Raw genomic sequence first — 19,928 nt, 5'->3', positions numbered from 1 at the left:
AATAATCTACTAAAATGAGTATTATTCTAAGATAATACAATATAATAGATATTTTTAATGTAATCATGATTGTAAAGAGGAGGATTGTATGTTTATATGTTTTCAGGTTTTGCACGGAATTTATCTGAAGGCAGCAATGCCAATTACACGGAATACGTGGCCACCCGATGGTATCGGTCTCCTGAGCTGCTCCTGGGGTGAGGATTATACTTAGTTTTGATCTTGAAATGCTTACAGAGAATCTGTCAAAGGAGAACAATTTCACTTTATGTGGTGGTCTATTCTTCTGGTACAGCACTGGTTTGGAGACAAAATCAGCAGGAATGCAAAGTGGCGGCATATAAAAATGCTCCTAAACTGCACATGTGATGGAGCGGAGGTGTTAGATTCCTTATCCTACATATATTAATATAGTAGTTATGCAATCAGTTTGGTTCACATATTTCAGTGTAGTGCAGAATTAATCTGTATATGTTAGGTTACAGCAAGGTGGAGTGGTCAGCTATGTTTGGCCCAAACCACATGCAGTAGTCATGGCTCTAAACTGGATTGTTGACAGCTGTGTGATTTTGTAGAAAGGAACAATTTCACCTCCAAACCTTGGACCAAATCAGTTTTGAAGGGGGATTCCCGTTTGCACATTATGGCATATCCTCTGGGACCTGCAACTATCTTGAAATCAAGGACCCCCAGCCCCCTTCGGCCTGCTTGCAACCACTGAAGGTCATTAATAAGTGGAAATTAGCTTTTTTATGCAGTTTGTGTAATTCCCCATGATGTGGATTGGATTTGCGCAAGCAGCAAACCAAAGCGAGCTACCCTGTTTTTGTAACTCCGATGTTACGAAGATGGTGGAACTGTGCTGTTTATGCAACCCCTATTAACCTGAAACGGAGTTACATAAGCTGTGTGAAGCAGCCTGTTCAGTTGTTTTCAGCTTCTTAAAGGGGTACTCCGGCTCCAAGACATCTTATCCCCTATCCAAAGTATAGGGATAAGATGTCTGATCGCGGGGGTCCCGCTGCTTGGGACCCCCACAATCTAGCATGCAGCACCCACCTGTAAGCACTGCTGGAAGGGCTGGAAGCTCTCAGTGTTTTGCCTCCCGACCACGGGGACGGAGTATCGTGACGTCACGACTCCGCCCCCGTGTGACATCACGCCCCGCCCCCTCAATGCAAGCCTATGGGAGGGGGCGTGACGGCCGTCACGCCCCCTCCCATAGACTTGCATTGAGGGGGCAGGGTGTGACGTCACACGGAGGCCGGTCGTGACATCACGATACTCTGTCCCCCTGGTTGGAAGGCAAAACACTGAGAGCTTCCAGCAGTGCTTACAGGTGGGTGCTGCATGCTAGAGATGTCTTGGGGCCGGAGTACCCCTTTAACCACTTCCAGCACCTGGCAAGAAGACCTAGACAGAGATTCTCTATCTCAACATACATGTATGTAGGTCCCAGAGGTAGGACCTGCATCTATCAGACATCCTCTGAATATGCTATTAATGTCCAGATGGGAATACCAGTTGAACACTAATTTGGCAGTGGGGCCTGTTTTTATGGCATATTCGTGGATATGCCATAAATGTTCAGGGTGGAATGCCCCTATAAAAGTTACGTGGTTTTGTGGGTAAAACTATTGTTTATATGTAAAATCATGTCAATTTACCAACTAGGTAAAATCCATGCCCACTGCTTATTGCTTTATGGTTTTACCTGAGGGTCAGTGAAGTGCACGTACCATGATGTTGTGACCTCTTTTAACCAGTGCCCTGCACCCTTCTATTGAACTTGCTTTTGCCTGTGGCCTCAGCATAACCAGTGATAAATATTTGCAGCATCACATAGATTCCCTGTGCCCACCTAGGGAAATGACTCTGATGCCTCCCTCCTTCCATCCATACAGAACATGTACATTTTTTATTAAATTGAAATCTTGGATGTTGTCACATGGAACATATCATCAATAATGTCTAATACGTTATAAATCAGCTTATGAGAATTAGACCCAAGTGGCGCGTTATGGCCCCAAATTCAGCTCCAAAGGTGCTTTTCTTCTGCTTGACTTTCTGAACCCTATTTCATTAGATGCTCGTTATTGTGGCAGAGCCCAGGCCCACTGGTCCAACCCTGAACGCTTGTTAGCCCATTTATTTAATTAAAAACACATCTGGTAGATTGGAGAATTGCCGGGGCATTGATGCAAATGAGGCCTTGTGAATGAATCGCAAAGAACCCCTAGTTATATTCATGGTTAGTGTAACATTTCCCTTTGCTCCATATACAGTGGTGTTGCTTCAGACTATTAAACAAAACCTTTTTACCAGATTTTCTGAGGTCTGCTCCCTTTCTGCCGTCCGAGAATCATTCTATCAAAGAGAATATTAAAATTCCCCAAAATAATTGGCACGTTCTATAGAGCCTGGAATTCTGCCAGCATTGTTCATTTCAGCCTGGGAATTATTCCAAGGAATAGCAAATTAATAAGCATTTTCTCTATCTCCGTATTACATCATTTCCAGGGTGATGGACTGTGTTTGTTTTCAAGGTGATTTTATGTTAATCATATTAAAAGAGTAACAATGAAATAAAGGCCCTTTTGCCATTGTCTTTTGCTGCGTAAACGTATAAAGATTGTCCTAATAAGGATAAAAGTGGAGACTTCCTGTTGAGCTCTAGTGGTTATACAGTAAGTAAAGGGACAGATAAAATAGTACACTACATATCGTACAAAGAAAAAGCATCTATTGGGATAATAGCTGACAAAGGCTGTGAAACAGCAGGTAACATGTATCTACTGTATGTCCCGTTCACAATGAATAGCCGATCCCTGTTTGGCTCCTTTTTTTTAGCACAAATAGGTTTCACCCCATTATCTTTATGGCCGCTTTAGTAGCTCAGATCAGTAATGGTAGAGATGCGGGGAGAGTTGTCACCTGTATACTGTCCTTATGGGGATAGAACAAGTTCTTCGGAAACTAGAGCAAGCCTTTGCTTCAAGCAGGAATAGGCTAATTTAATTAACCCAGATTTGCTTCAGTTTGTTACGGACTGTATATTCGCACCTTTTAAGAACCTTTGAAAGTAAGGCTGAAGTCACAGAACTCCGCCACAACATTGACGCTCGGTTCTGCTATACATGTGTGAAGTTTCACAAGCTGTGTTACAGCGGTTGCCGTAAATAACTTTTTTTTAAAGTTGGGGGAAAATTAAACATCTGGTTGAAACGTTTAAAAAAACAATAGGGACATTTATTAAGCTGCGCCAGTGGGGCAAATCCTCTAAGGCCACATAGTTTTACGCTGAACTGGCAGGATGCTTAAAAATCATCAATTCTGCATAAAAAATGTGTAACTTTAGAGGATTTATGCCCCTTGAGCCATGAAGGAGACATGAAGAAGGCTGGAAGAGGGCTTGGCAGAAAGTCACAGAAATATATGCCACCTGAATAAGTTGTATATATTTGTGAGCCAGGTACAACCACAGCCACATAGCCGCCGGATTTAGTAAGAGGTGTGCACCACTTACTAAATCCATGGAACTAAAAATAGATTATGTGTGGTGTACCAAAACTCCACAGACGATACATCTCCCCCACTCTCTGTACCTGCTTACAGTTTGCACCAGAAAACTGGCACACATGCTGTGCACAACGTGTGTTATGTGCTTTTTCTTGCAGCATCCCCTTAAGGGTCATAGCTGTGAAATAAAAGGGACGTGGCTTTGCCAGAACAAAGTGTGGCCCTTATGCAATTTGTATAACTCCCTTTGACGTTAATGGGAGTTGTGTAAATAGCAACGGGAGCTATGCTGCTCCAGTAGTGACCTTAAACGGGTACTCCGCTGCTCAGCGTTTGGAACAAACTGTTCCGAATGCTGGAGCCGGCGCCGGGAGCTTGTGATGTCATAGCCCTGCCCCCTCATGATGTCACGCCCCACCCCCTCAATGCAACGGCTGTCGCACTCCCTCCCATAGACTTGCATTGAGGGGGCGGGGGCTATGACATCACGAGCTCCAGGTGCCGGCTCCAGCATTCGGAACAGTTTGTTCCAAACATTGAGCAGCGGATTACCCCTTTAAGAGCATAACTTACGAGACCACGCCATTAATGCAACCTCTATGAATGTCAATAGGACTTCTGGTAGCCGCATGGCAGCTGGAGAAAACCTGGAAGCCATGTTTTAGAGAGATGGGAATAGATGGAATTTTCTGGATAAATATTTTTATATTTCAAAATGTTCATGGTGGTGAGGGGGAAGGGGGGAAATAGAAACACTATTATCCACATTCCACTGATACCCCAGCCCTCCCACTGACATGCAGGAAATGCTTACACAGCCAATCACTGGCCACAATGGTAACCCCCCCCCCCCCCCCCCCACACTCCCATCCAGCCAATGATTGTCTGAGTGGAAATTTGCTGAGTTGTAAGCAGTTCTCCAAAGCAGGGACCAGCATCAGCAACTGTACCAGCGGAGGATTGGCAGCAGGTAAGTAAAAAATGTTTCTGCACACACATACACACGTACACACACACACACACACACACAGACACTCACACGCACACTTTGAGCACTTTTAAGTAAAAAATGTTTCATCCAGAAAACCCTTTTAATCTTAATAATGTATCTTCTTGTCTTTATATAGGGCTCCATATGGGAAGGCTGTTGACATGTGGTCTGTAGGCTGTATCCTTGGAGAACTGAGTGATGGCCAGCCACTTTTTCCTGGAGAAAGTGAAATTGATCAACTTTTCACCATCCAGAAGGTGTTAGGGCCTCTTCCATCTGAGCAAATGAAGCTGTTTTACAGCAACCCTCGTTTCCATGGGATGCGGGTAAGTAGTACAGAAATGTCAATGGACATTTATCTGTACTCCCTATAACTGTGTATTTTTGTTGTCTTCTTATGTTCTTACTTAGACTCTAATATAGTAGACAAAAATATACTATGCTCTGGACTAGGGATCGACCGTTATTGATTTTTTAGGGCCGATACCGATAATCTGTAAACTTTCAGGCCGATAGCCGATAACTTATACTGATATTCTGGTATAAGTTATTGCCTATTTCTCTCTCCCCACGCCCCCCACCCACCCCCCGGCCCCGCAGAAGCCGCTGCAGATCATTGATTTAAAGCAGGCACCGCCGCCGCTGCCCCCCCCCCCCCCCCCCCCCACTGCCTATCCTCTGGCCAGAGACCGCGGCCGCCCACTTCTCTCCCCCTACCGGTCCTGAGTCCAACCACCGCCGCTGCCCCATTGCCTCCCCCATCCCCGGTTTTATAATTAAACTGTTCTTTTTAATGTTGAATGTGGCTACAAGTATAGCAAAGGATTGACATCACATTCTCAGGATTGACTTTTTAATGAAATATGTAATTTTCAACATTTTGTAAACCTGACATTAGCATTTTGAAAGGTAATATTAAGGTTCTGCAACCATCGTCTCCTTGCTAGTACACCCCGGCAATACACAATTTTTCCATTTCCTTGCCTTCGAAACCTATTATTTTTGGATGAGCCATAAATTACATGTTATGACACAGAACCGAGGAACAATCGTACCAGTTTCTCTGATTTATTGTACAATAACTGTACAGAAAGTCCTTCTTTATGTTTGTTCCAAAATTTTGTACACGGTCATACAAGTTAACTTTTTTACCTTTTTTATTTGAAAGGTTTGAGGTTAAGACACTTACTTTTATATGTGATTGTATTCGTTTTCTTATTAAACTAGAGTTGTAAATTAAATATACACTGCTCAAAAAAATGGAAAGGGAAGACTAAGATAACACATCCTAGATCTGAATGAATGAACTAATCGTATGAAATACTTTCGTCTTTACATAGTTGAATGTGCTGACAGCAAAATAACACAGAAATTATCAATGGAAATCAAATTTATCAACCCATGGAGGTCTGGATATGGAGTCACACTCAAAATGAAAGTGGAAAACCACACTACAGGCTGATCCAACTTTGATGTAATGTCCTTAAAACAAGTCAAAATGAGGCTCAGTAGTGTGTGTGGCCTCCACGTGCCTGTATGACCTCCCTACAATGCCTGGGCATGCTCCTAATGAGGTGGCGGATGGTCTCTTGAGGGATGTCCTCCCAGACCTGGACTTAAGCATCCACCAACTCCTGGACAGTCTGTGGTGCAACGTGGCGTTGGTGAATGGAGAGAGACATGATGTCCCAGATGTGCTCAATCTGATTCAGGTCTGGGGAAGGGGCGGCCAGTCCATAGCATCAATGTCTTCCTCTTGTAGGAACTGCTGACACACTCCAGCCACATGAGGTCTAGCATTGTCTTGCATTAGGAGGAACCCAGGGCCAACCGCACCAGCATATGGTCTCACAAGGGGTCTGAGAATCTCATCTTGGTACCTAATGGCGGTCAGGGCCCAAACATTGCATGGCAAAAACTATATGTGTTTAGTTCAGATTACCATGGGTTTATTACATGGTTATTGGCTGCATGTTTTTTGGGTTGCACAGTACACTACTGCAACATGTGAATCCAGCCCTACAGATCTCCAAATGCTCTGTTTTCCAAGTGGTTGAATAAGACAGAGACTGTCATTGAGATGGGGACATGATGTGTAAATTAAAAAAAGAAAAACATTTTTTCAACCAGTGTTAGGGGAGTAATACATGATGAAAGATTCAAAAGGTGATAGTAATGAATCATTGATGCAGAGACTAAGGCCTTGTTTACATGGTGGAAATTGCTTTCAATGGGATTCTGCTGCACAGTGCCCATGGCGGAATGTCTGCAGTGGAAACATCTGCTGCGTAAATTCCAATTCCAGTGTCCACAGAAAGAATTGACATGGCATTTCTTACTACAGAATCTGACGCATTGCCAAGTGGTCCAATCGGTCTGCAGAATGTCCGCCAGAAATTTTCCATAAAAAAATATGCTTTGTAAATGGGGTGAGGGTGCAATGAAAGGGCAGATGTTATTACCTTAGGGGCAGAGGGTATTAACCCCTTGTGTTTGTGACGTGTTTATTCTCTACACCACCCGAGGTATCGCCGCTGGTTCCTAGACCAAGCGCGGGGCAAATAATCACTCCTAAGCAAGGTTATGGAACAACGGCAGCTTTACTGAGGCAGACAGGTTATAGTCTTTACAGCTCAGTTAGGCCCAAGGAGATAACCAGTGACTTTGGAGACTTGCGGGCTCGCTGGGACTTGTAGTGGACTTGGACTTAATTATGCAATCCCACGCTGACTTTAGCAGGCTTGATAAACTTGACTATGATTGACTAGACTTCACCCCTGTGACTGCTTACCAGGTTTTGACTTTCACCTGAAGGGGTACACGGTGGCTGCGTGGTTAGTCCTTGGTCTCCCTTAGGACACCAGACACTCTCAGGTCTTGACTGTACTGCACCTCAGAACAGAACTCAACTACCTAGCTCCTCCCTGGTATATAAGGGAGAAATTTGGAGGACTCCCATAGGTCACCCACAAGTCACCTGGTCACTGACACCTTCCCTGGTGACTTTACAACAGGACTTAAAGACATATTCATTTAAATACAACACATTAACCCTTTATATGAACCATAGTGGGATGAGAGTCCTGAGGAGTGTGGGGCCAGGGGACTGGGACTGAGTCCACCTGAAAGGACCAAAAAGTGCACAGAAGGGTCACTTCTGTACTGGGCCACCACATAAATATACAGGCTGATAGAGCATATTTTAAAACCACTGTCATTTGCACCAGTAGAATTTTTTTCTGTCTCTTCTCCTTTACATAACCATAGAGTTATGTATTAAAATCCTTGCTGTTTGTTGCCTTACTAATGGATCTTATGTAAACAAGCACCACCAATTAAAAGTAGCTACCCTATTAGTATGTTAACACTGAGAAATCTTCGGCAAACATTCTATAGACAGCAAGTGCTGGCAGAACATGCTGGCGCTAGGACTGCATGGAAATGTGCTATATCAATAGACTTACCGTAAATGCCTTTCCGAGCAGATTCTGCAGAGGCCGGAATTAGAAATTTGACCATGTGCACAGTGCAGCAGAATCCCACTGAAAATAATAGGACTCTGCTACAACAGAATTTCCAAGTGGAATTTTTCTGAAATTCTGCCATGTGAACTAGGCCTGTAAGTCACTGTTTGACCCTGGGAACCTATCATGAATTACTTTCTACCTGATCCACCATGGGCAGCTTAAACAGGGACAGGCTCTTCTTTTTAACAGCATTCTGTGATTTACCCTAAAATTCTGTGGCATTTCAAATTATTTGTGGACTGAGACTGCAATTCTACAACTTTTAAGGAAATTCATTTGTATCTCATGTTAACATTGTAAATAAATACATGTATTCCCTATGAAATAACTATTCTGGGGCATCTTAGCTCTTTCTTGTTGTGTCTCTGTTATTCTGGCTAGAATTGTATGACCAAATAACCTACTGGATGTTGCCAGTTAACGGACCTTTCCCTACAATATCTAGCACCATCAGCTTTCATTGGATAGTGTCATACATTGTAAGAACACTACCCCCAGCAGGTAACACACAGTTGGCTATTTATTCATTAAAGAAGAACTCAGTCGAAAATTAACTTTTTCTCTATCCACAGGATGAAGGATAGGTGGCTGATCACGGGGTCACGTTCCTCGGGAGGAGACCCAGGCTCTCTAAATGAGCAGCGTGTGTCGTCTACTGGTAGATGGAACACGCTCCATGATGACTGAGTGCTGTACTTGGGTTGTTTAGGTGCTTCCATAGAAATGAATGGAGTGTGTGCCGGCTGCAGCACGCATTCCTCACTGAGCGCTGGTTCCCATCCCGGAGATCGCGAGAGGTCCCAGCGGTTGGACCTACCGTGATCAGCTGCCTATCCCCTATCTTGTGGATAAGAGATAAGTAAATTTTTGCCAAAGATCTCCTTTAATTTCTAGTAAGAATAACAGAGGAACAGAGTTATTTTGCAAGTGTTTATTAAAACAGGCAGGTCAGGAGAGGCCACATGTCCTTCCTAAGTGATGTTTCCTGTTTTCAGTTAGGAACCCTAGAAAATTAGAGGAACACCCCAGTAAAAATGGATACACTGTGCCACGACTAGTGCAGTGTCTGGGGAGTGTTCTTCATGACCTCTGTATATGCAAATATCTTTAGACCCTGCACTACACATAACATGGGTGTCCAGTGTTCCTGGATCCCCTTCCTGTATAGTATGTACAAGCCGAAGCACAGGCATGGACAAAGTCCAGTAAGTGAGGGTGGGCTAGCACTCCTCTGTGCTCTCTCCTGTCTGATAGCACTCCTCTGTGCTCTCTCCTGCCTGATAGTACTCCTCTGTGCTCTCTCATGTCTGATAGGACTCTTCTGTGCTCTCTCCTGTCTGATAGCACTCCTCTGTGCTCTCTCCTGTCTGATAGTACTCCTCTGTGCTCTCTCCTTTCTGATAGCACTCTTATGTGCTCTCTCCTGTCTGATAGGACTTCTCTGTGCTGTCTCCTGTCTGATAGTACTCCTCTGTGCTCTCTCCTGTTGGATAGGACTCCTCTGTGCTCTCTCCTGTCCTATCTAACAGGAATGTACACAGAGGAGTGCTATCAGGCAGGAGAGAGCACAGAGGAGTGCTATCAGACAGGAGAAAGCACAGAGGAATGCAAGCCCACCCTCACTTACTGGGCTTCAGCTTGGACAAAGCCATGATTTTATAAGCCATGATTTCTATAAAAAGGAACTAAAATGTTCTTATGAAGTAAATTAGAGAGGTTAATATATTGCCAAAATGTCCAACATATAAAACTATTTTGTATCTGACAGTGCCCATTTAAGTTCTTGCTCTTCCATCATTATATCACAAATTTAAAAACATGCTAGCTGGTGTCAGAATTTATCCTTAGAATGTTTATGAACAATAAAGGGATATCCCCTGTCCAGAGAATAGGGGGGAATATGTCTTCTTGCAGTGGCACAGAGTGCAGGGTGGACATGCCTCCTTCATGCATACTGTATGACAGTCTTGGAGATATACAAGTGTGGTGAGGGTGTGATGAGGGCAGATGTTATTTCCTTAGGGGCAGATGACATTAACCCCTTGTATTTGTGATGCCAGGTCGTGGTTTAACCTCTGCACCACCCGAAGTTATGCCGCTGGATCCTGGGCTAGGCACGGGGCAAATAATGACTCTGATGCCAAGTTACGGAACAACAGCAGCTTTACTGAGGTAGACAGGTGTAATAGTCTTGACAGCTCAGTTAGGCCCAAGGAGGTGATCAGTGACTTCAGAGACTCTAGGGCTTGCTGGGACTTATAGTGGATTTGGACAATTTGCTGCAGGACCACGCTGACTTGGTACAAACTGATCTAGACTGACTTGACTAGGACTGACTTGACCCCGTATGTAGCTTACCAGGTTTTGACGTTCACCTGTGGGGCACTGGATTAGTGGAAGCCTGGCTGCGTGGTTGGCCTTGGGTCTCCTCAGGACACCAGATACTCTCCCCAGGTCTTGACTTTACTGTAGCTCAGGTAAGACTAACTAGCTAGCTCCTCTCAGGGTTTAAATGGGGGAGACTCTGGAGGGGTCTTATAGGTCACCCACAATTCATCTGATCACTGGTACCTTCCTTGGTTACAAGACTTGGCAACAACATTTAAAGGCACATAACCTTATATATACATTATAATAGATAACACAAGGTATAATTAACCATTTACATTACATAGATTAAAGAGGGACTCAGAAGACACTGCAATAGAGTTCGCTTGACAGGACAGCAAGGGTTCAGGGGTGCAACTCCTGTACTGGGCCACCTCACAAGCATAGTACTTGGCTATCTCTGGCGCTCCCATAGAGAATTCATGAAGGAGTCCATGTTTGTCTACTCTGCACTCCAAACACAGGAAGATTTGGGTGCCGTTCTGGAGGTCCTAGGAGTCCCACTGGTCTGACCCCCTGCAATCAGACACACGTACCCTATTCTGTGGATAAGTGGATCATTTTTTAAATGCTTTTTTAAATTAACCTGCATTTTTGCATGTAAGTATTTTATGTTGCTCACTGTTGTCTGTTGACTCAGCATCTTGGGTCTTCCTTTCTTTCCCTTCCGGCAGTCTTCTCCTCCTCTTCACAGACACAGTCCTTCTAGCTCTAGATACAATGCTGACAGCCTGCCAGAGACTCAGCAGTGAGGCGCAAGACTAAGCATACCAGGGAGCCAAGGCAGTCCCTCCCCTTGTAAATAAAATGCTACCTTTTTCACAGCTCTTAAAGCGCCAATTCCAAGCCCTGCCCAATCTCCAGCATCAGCATAGGGGGGATGCAGGCTACAATAAACGAGACAATTGCTGCGCCATAAAAAAAAAACTGTCTTACATGACTTGGTTAGATAAAGGGGTGTGGTCTTGGTAATAACAGGATGGCTTCAGCCAAATGGACATAGTCTACATGCGCCATCGAAATGCACCAAAATTATGGCACTTGATTCTGGTTTGAAATAAGCCAACTAATAATTGATCAAAATTTTGATTAGACAGTCTTCAGATATGCCAGAATTATCAATAAAACCGATACACTTTTTAAAGCACATTTGAAGACTGGCCATCTAAATTAGACAGTTTTAATAAATTCGGGCTACTGTATCGAAATCAAAATATGTTTTCAACTATACTGCAAATCTGAAAACACCTTCCAATTCCTTTAAAGCAACCCCCCCCCCCCCAAGTCCTGTACCATCTTTAAAGCCAAAGAGGGCACTTACCTTGTTAATTAGTGTTTAAGATAATTGAATTGAAGCCTACAGGTGTTATTCTAGCTTTTAGCTAACGTGTTGCTAATGGGGATTTTTCTTGTACATTTGGGTGCTTGGTAACCTGTATGTTGCAGTCACATTTTTATAGAATCTGGAATCCTTTGAATTGTACCCAAAATCTCATCATCAAAGAACATTAACTCACACAGCATTAAACATTATTCAGCCTTGATCTTCAGAAATAAAAATGCTCGGTATCTTATAAAATAACGATCAAAACGAATAATCATAAGCCCTGGAGTTCCATTTTTTCGGGCGTTGCCTGGTATTCCTTTGTTTTATATATATATATATATATATATATATATATATATATATATATGTGTGTGTAAGTGTGTGTAGCCCCCACAGTATTTAGCACTGTCCTCCTGAGGCTGCCCTATTGAGATGTAGAGCTGTTATTATGATGTAAAATGTCTAGAAATAAAAACAGCTCAACCAATAACTAGGAGGCTGCACAATGTCACAGAAAAAAAGCTTCTGATGGCTGTTCTGGTTGTAAATTTATTGTAGTAATCACTAGCACGTTCCAAAGCCCCCTAAAAGCAATGTCAAAAACGCCCTCCAAATCCTGATTTGGCGTTTATATCGGGAAAATCTTGGCGTTTTCCTTCCATAGAAGTCTAAAGAAGTGAAAAAACGCCAAGAAAAACACCATGTGGGTTTCAACTTTGGCGTTTTTTGCCGGCGGTTTTTATTCTTTTTTTTACTTGATCGAAAAAAGTGATGGCGATACCTTTTTTTTTTTAAATAAAATTTCGTAGGGTACCATTAAAAAAAAATTCTAAAAAAGATACAGTAGCGATGGAAACATTTTTATTTAACAAAATGTATCTTTTTTAGAACTTCATTTTTATTAATTTTTAAACAGAGATCAATTCATGTGTGCAGACAGGGCACTAAAAATGTAGCTGACAATAATAAAAATGTAGTGTGTATGTGTTTTTCACTTTTTTTCTTATTTTTTAAAATTTTTTAGGTAGTACTACTACTCCCATGATGGGAGTAGTACCTGTACTAATGGACAGATCGCCCTGGGTCGGTTGCGATCCTTCTGTATAATTTATAGATGCGGGCGGCGGCTCTTCTATGGTCCCCTGCACTGCTGTATATATGCACCTATTCATATTTCCCGCAGAGAGCTGTGATTGGCCAGATGGTTCCAGCCAATCACAGCTCTCTGTGGGAAATATGAATATGTATATATATATACGTCAGTGCAGGGGACCATAGAAGAGCTGCCGGCCGTATCTATACATTATACATGAGGATCACAGCGGGTGTTAGGAGTGACATCCGCTGTGATCTTTCCTTAACTGCAGGTACTACTGATCCCAACATGGAGCACATTCTGCTCCATGCTGGGAGCTGTAGTACCTGCATTAATAGACAGATCGCAACAGGTGTCAGAAGTTAAACTCGCTGCCATCTGTCTATTAATGCAGATACTACAGCTCCCAGCATGGAGCAGAGTGTGCTCCATGTTGGGAGTACTAGTACCTTAAGTTAAGGACAGATCACAGTGGGTGTCACTCCTGACACCCGATGCGATTGTCCTATCTATTGCAGAGATGCGGAGCGGCTCTATACAGCGCTCGCATCTCTGCTCTATACTCCGGCCGACCAGTGATATGAATAGAACATCACTCATTCATATTTCCCGCTGAGAGCGGGGATTGGCTGCCACCATCTGGCCAATCACCACTCTTTGTCAGGAGTGACACCCAGGGCGATATGTCTATTAGTACAGGTACTACTACTCCCATCATGGAACAGTCTGTTATATGCTGGTAGTAGTAGTACTACTGAAAAAATGTAAAAAATAGAGGGGAAAAAAGTGAAACATACACACACACACTTTATTAAAAATTAATAAAAATTTCATTATAAAAAATAAAAATGTCATTAAATAATTTTTTTTGCATCCCTACTGCATCCTTTTTTTTTTATTTAAATTTTTTTTTTTTATGGTACCCAACAAATTTTTTTTAAAGAATGCCAAAGTGGCAAAAAAAAGGCAAATTCCACATAAAGGTAAAAATGCAAGAAAAAACGCAATGCAAAAACCTCCTAGCCAAAAACAGTTTTTTGATGCAAGGTTCTGCTAGCAAGATTACTCTTGCTGTAGTAAATCTTGGCCTATGTAAACGTAGATCTAGCAAGGAATTCACATAGTTGCTGGATTTCATATGTAGATAATGTGTAAACTGATAAAAGATGATGTCCATAGCTAAAAATATACTCCTATGTTTTCAGTGCTGTTTTTTTATTTTTTATTACTCTGGTGTACAGCCTTAAAGGGGTACTCCGGTGGAAAACTTTATTTTTTTTTTTAAATCAACTGTTGCCTGAAAGTTAAACAGATTAGTAAATGACTAATCTTTATCCTTCCAGTACTTATTAGCTGCTGAATACTACAGAGGAAATACTTTTCTTTTTGGAACACAGAGCTCTCTGCTGACATCATGACCACGGTGCTCTCTGCTGACATCTCTGTTCATTTTAGGAACTGTCCAGAACTGCATATGTTTTCTATGGGGATTTTCTTCTACTCTGGACAGTTCTTAAAATGGACAGAGGTGTCAGCAAAGAGGACTGTGCTCATGATGTCAGCATAGAGCTCTGTGTTCCAAAAAGAAAATAAATGTCCTCTGTAGTATTCAGCAGCTAATAAGTACTGGAAGGATTAAGATTTTTTAATAGAAGTAATTTACAAATCTGTTTAACTTTCTGGCACCAGTTGATTTAAAAAAAAAAAAAAAAAAAAAAAAAGGTTTTCCGCAGGAGTACCCCTTTAAATGACAACCTTATGCAGATTGCTTTAGTTAAATAGATTCTATTATGTAATGTTATTTTGTGAACATGTTTTAATGCTTCTTATTCGCTTCTAATTTCCTCCAGTTTCCAGCTGTCAATCATCCTCAGTCTCTAGAAAGACGATACTTGGGAATCATAAGTAGTGTTTTACTTGACCTCATGAAGGTAAAAATATATACTCCACAGTGTGAAAACTGTGGCATGTAGATATAGAAAGAAATGAACATTTTAGCATAAAAATAAAAAAAATGAAGTTTGAAACAAAACTTGTAAAGTAAACTGTAAATGCTGGATGCAGAATAGATGCTATGTAATGTTTATTAGAGGTGTCGCCGCTACTTTACTTGTCTACTATATTTCTAAGTTGAACTAGGTACAAACTCTCATGTAATAGATGGATAATACCAGCACTTCTAATGGAGAGGGAAAAATGGTGGATTTTATTTGGCACGTAAGTTTACAGCAGCGACGCTTCGGTTGCCTCACACAACCATTTTGAAGTTTTTTTGACACTCCATTAGAAGTGCTGCTGAATCTTTCCCTATTATCTATGTGGAAAGTCCGTGGCCTGGATTTCATCATCTTGCACCCGTCACCCTTTTCCTTTTTTGTGCTGCTCTCCTTAAGTGTTTGTAGATAAGAGGATTGTCTGATTATTATTATTTTTTTTTTATCTTTAAAGGGGTACTCCACTGCCCCAGGGTGCGGAACATTTAGTTCCGAACGCTGGGTACGGGCTGCGGGGGTTATGACGTCACACCACGCCCCCTCAATGCAAGTCTATGGGAGGGGGCGTGACGTACGTCACGCCCCCTCCCATAGACTTGCATTGAGGGGGTGTGACATCACAAGGGGTGTGGTCGTGACGTCATGACCCCCGCACATAGCGTTCTTAACTAAACGTTCTGGACGCTGGGGCAGTGGAGTACCCCTTTAAGAGCCAAGCTGGGCATAAAAATAACAATGTAGAACCCACCTTCTGTTATCCCCTGCCACCATCAACAGTGCCCTGTCCCGGCCTCTATCCACTTTCTGGTGAGGACTCACACAAGAAAATAGCCATAAAGCCAGTCAATGGCCACAATGGTGACCCACCTCAGGCAGTGATTGGCTGAGCCAGAAGCTGGGACTGTGTTTCATCAGAATGGTGGTGACAGGGGATTTTGGCAAGTGAGTACTGCTTTTTTACTTTTTTAACCCAGCTTGACCACTATTAAATATATTCTTTTTTTAAAAATTTCAATAAATCACCAGACAACGCCTTTAAAGAGGCCCCTAGACATCTTATCCCCTATCCAAGGGACCCCCGCGATCTCCCTGCTGTACCCGGTGTTCGTTTAGCATCGGGTGCAGTGCCGGAGGCTCATGACGTCACGCCCCCTCCCATAGACTTGCATTGAGGGGGCATGTCCGTGACATCACGAACGGGCGTGACTCTGTTCACCGGATGCCTGGGGTGCTGCAGCCGAGATCGCGGGTGTCGCCTTTGGATAGGGTCTAGGGGCGGAGTACCCCTTTAAATAGATACATATGTAGATAGCTAAACTAAATGAAAACATAGATATCAGATACATAATAGATAGATAATTACACTGAGAGAGACACATATTAGATATTTTCTCCATTCGCTCAAAAATTTAAAAGGGTACTCCGGTGGAAAACTTTTTTTTTTTTTTAATCAACTGGTGCCAGAAAGTTAAACAGATTTGTAAATGACTTCTATTAAAAAATCTTAATCCTTCCAGTACCTATTAGCTGCTGAATACTACAGAGGAAATTATTTTCTTTTTGGAACACAGTGCTCTCTGCTAACATCATGAGCCCAGTGCTCTCTGCTGACATCTCTGTCCATTTTAGGAACTGTCCAGAGCAGCAAATGTTTGCTATGGGGATTTTCTCCTACTCTGGACAGTTCTTAAAATGGACAGAGGTGTCAGCAGAAAGCTCTGTGTTCCAAAAAGAAAATAATTTCCTCTGTAGTATTCAGCAGCTAATAAGTACTGGAAGGATTGAGATTTTTTAATAGAAGTAATTTACACATCTGTTTAACTATCTGGCACCAATTGATTAAAATATATATATATATATATTTCACCGGAGTACCCCTTTAAGGTTGGAAACGACCTCAGTAATTATAGGGGTTATCCAGGAAAAAACTTTTTTATATATATATAAACTGACTCCAGAAAGTTAAACAGATTTGTAAATTACTTCTATTAAAAAATCTTAATCCTTTCAGTACTTATGAGCTTCTGAATTAAGGTTGTTCTTTTCTGTCTAAGTGCTCTCTGATGACACATGTCTAGGAAACCGCCCAGTTTAGAAGCAACTCCCCATAGCAAATCTCTTCTAAACTGGGCGTTTCCCGAGACAGGTGTCATCAGAGAGCACTTAGACAGAAAAGAACAACCTTAACTTCAGAAGCTCATAAGTACTGAAAGGATTAAGATTTTTTTAATAGAAGTAATTTACATCTGTTTAACTTTCTGGAGCCAGTTGATATATATAAAAAAGTTTTTTCCTGGAATACTCCTTTCATTTTTTTTTTTAGCTTTTTACAAATTTTCTGCTATGTAAAACTGAATGTGACACATAATGTTTCATTAATAAATGAAAAGATTTCAGGAATTTTTGAGCAGACGGAGATGTAGATAATGAGTATGCGCAGCAGGTAACCTCACATTTCATGCAACTGAGTTTTGTTTTTAATTGAACTTAACAGGTACCTCTCATAAAATAAACTTTTGATATATTTTAGAGTAATGAATGTTGAATAACTTTCCAATAGCATGTTAATGAAAAATATGCTTCTTTCTATTGTATTTTTCCCGATCAGTCCTGTCAGCAAGCATTTCTGACTCATGCTGGAGTCCTAAACACTCAGAGCTGCCAGCCTGCTTTGTTCACAGCCAAATAGGCTGGGAACAAAGCAGGCTGGCAGCTCTGAGTGTTCTCCTCTGTGAACAAAGCAGACTGGCAGCTCGTAGTATTTAGGACTCCAGCATGAGTCTGAAATGCTTGCTGCCAGGACTGGTAGGGAGACCCCTAGTGGTCATTTCTTCAAAGTGGAAAATTAAATAGAAAGAAGCATATTTTTTAATAACATGCAATTGTAAAGTTATTCTGCATACATTAATCTATAATATATCAAAAGTTTTTTTGATGAGAGGTACCCTTTAAGGAGGACATATCATAATTATTCAAATTGTCCAATCAGAATAAAACTACTTTGCTATAACATCTGGTTGTTCGTCAGTTGGCATTTCATACCACAGACTTCAGGTTATGGTGAAGAAAAATACAGTACATATCAGATAAAGGCCATATTTACTAATACAATGGCAAGTTAAACGCCAGACTCCAAAGTCCCATAGATAATGAACTGAACAGCATTACACATACTCAACCTCCAGTCCATTTTGGTGGGAGTTTTAGGAGTCTCATTCATTAGGTCACGATGGGTCAGTTGGACCTTCCATGATCATACACTTATCCCCTATCCTGTGGACAGGGAATAAGTCTTAAAGGGTGGGAAAAAAAAATCATATCAACTGGCTCCAGAAAGTTACAGATTTTTAAATTGTTTCTATTAAAAAAATCTTAATCCTTCCAGTACTTATCAGCTGCTGTATACAACAGAGGAAGTTGAGTTGTTCTTTTCAGTCTGACCACAGTGCTCTCTGCTGACATCTCTGTTTGTGTCAGGAACTGTCCAGAGCAGGAGCAAATCCCCATAGCAAGCCTCTCCTGCTTTGAACAGTTCCTGACACAGACAGAGATGTCAGCAGAGAGCACTGTGGTCAGACAGAAAAGAACCATACAACTTCCATTGGAGCATACAGTAGCTGATAAGTACTGGAAGGATTAAGATTTTTAAATAGAAGTAATATACAAATCTGTTTAACTTATTTAGCCAGTTGATATGAAAAAAAATTTTTTTTCCCGTCACCCTTTTCCTTTTTTGTGGTGCTCTCCTGAAGTGTTTGTAGATAAGAGGGTTGTCTTATTTTTATTTTTTTTTATCTTTAAAGGAGTACTCCACTGCCCCAGGGTCTGGAACATTTAGTTTCGGATGCTGGGTACGGGCTGCGGGGGTCGTGACGTCACACCACGCCCCCTCAATGCAAGTCTATGGGAGGGGGCGTGACGTACGTCACGCCCCCTCCCATAGACTTGCATTGAGGGGGTGTGACATCACGAGGGGCGTGTCCATTTTCCACCGGAGTACCACTTTAATGATGGAAAACCCCCTTTAAATGTACAGCATGCTGACAAGCAGCACATTGGCCACACTATATATAAGATTAAAGGGGTTATCCAGGAAAAAGCTTTTTCTTATATATCAACTGGCTCCAGAAAGTTAAACAGATCTGTAAATTACTTCTATTAAAAAAATCTTAATCCTTTCAGTACTTACGAGCTTCTGAAGTTAAGGTTGTTCTTTTCTGTCCAAGTGCTCTCTGATGACACGTGTCTCGGGAACCGCCCAGTTTAGAAGCAAATCCCCATAGCAAACCTCTTCTAAACTGGGCGGTTCCTCGAGACAGGTGTCATCAGAGAGCGCTTAGACAGAAAAGAACATCCTTAACTTCAGAAGCTTGTAAGTACTGAAAGGATTAAGATTTTTTAATAGAAGTAATTTACAGATCTGTTTAACTTTCTGGAGCCAGTTGATATATAAAAAAAAGTTTTTTCCTGGAATACCCCTTTAAGCAAAGTACTGGAACTCCAGTCGTTGTACAGGGGGGATTTTTCTGCAGCCTGAACATTTCTCTCTACATTTGAAAGAAGCACCGCAAGGTCAAACTGTGTTCTACACAATTAATAAGCAGCAGCCTGTGGGACCCTTTGTATAAAACATTTTGGATTGCTTGTATTCTTCTGGGAACTGGTATTTAACCTGCCCAAGTATCAGGTAATATGTCCTTTTGATCCCACTTTATTTTGCTTTTTACAAAAATCCAATATGACAGAGCAAAACTTTTACAAAAGAGAAGAAGTCCACTTAATGGTCATTGGAGATGGTATCCATCCAGGATTACAAAAACAGAGCTGATTTCTTCCAAATACTGCACCATGCCTGTCCTCATGCTGTGTGTGGTTCTGCAGCACAGTTCAGTCGAAGTGAATAGAGCCAAGTTGTCATACCACACCGAACCTGAGGACTGGTGTGGTGCTGTTTTTAGAAGAAATCAACTCTGTTTTTCTATTCCTGGATAATCTTTTTAAGCTGGAAAACTGTTAAAGATGTTATCCAGCTTTTATATATATATATATTATTATTATTATTATTATTTATTATTATATATATATA

General features: G+C 41.7%; 1 protein-coding gene across 10 annotated transcripts in view; it reads left to right on the top strand.

The window, feature by feature from the left end:
• The window catches only part of CDKL5 (cyclin dependent kinase like 5), a 358,007-nt gene that overhangs the window by 305,389 nt on the left and 32,690 nt on the right, over positions 1-19,928 (top strand). For all 10 annotated transcript variants that reach the window (XM_056558772.1, XM_056558769.1, XM_056558775.1 and 7 more), the window contains exons 9-11: positions 107-197; positions 4,647-4,836; positions 14,699-14,779. In XM_056558772.1, coding sequence (XP_056414747.1) covers positions 107-197; positions 4,647-4,836; positions 14,699-14,779 — 362 coding nt within the window. The remainder of the gene's footprint in view (positions 1-106; positions 198-4,646; positions 4,837-14,698; positions 14,780-19,928) is intronic.

The sequence above is a fragment of the Hyla sarda genome, chromosome 2 (assembly GCF_029499605.1).
Source record: "Hyla sarda isolate aHylSar1 chromosome 2, aHylSar1.hap1, whole genome shotgun sequence".
NCBI lineage: Eukaryota > Metazoa > Chordata > Amphibia > Anura > Hylidae > Hyla > Hyla sarda.
This window is presented reverse-complemented; position numbering and strand designations above follow the sequence as displayed.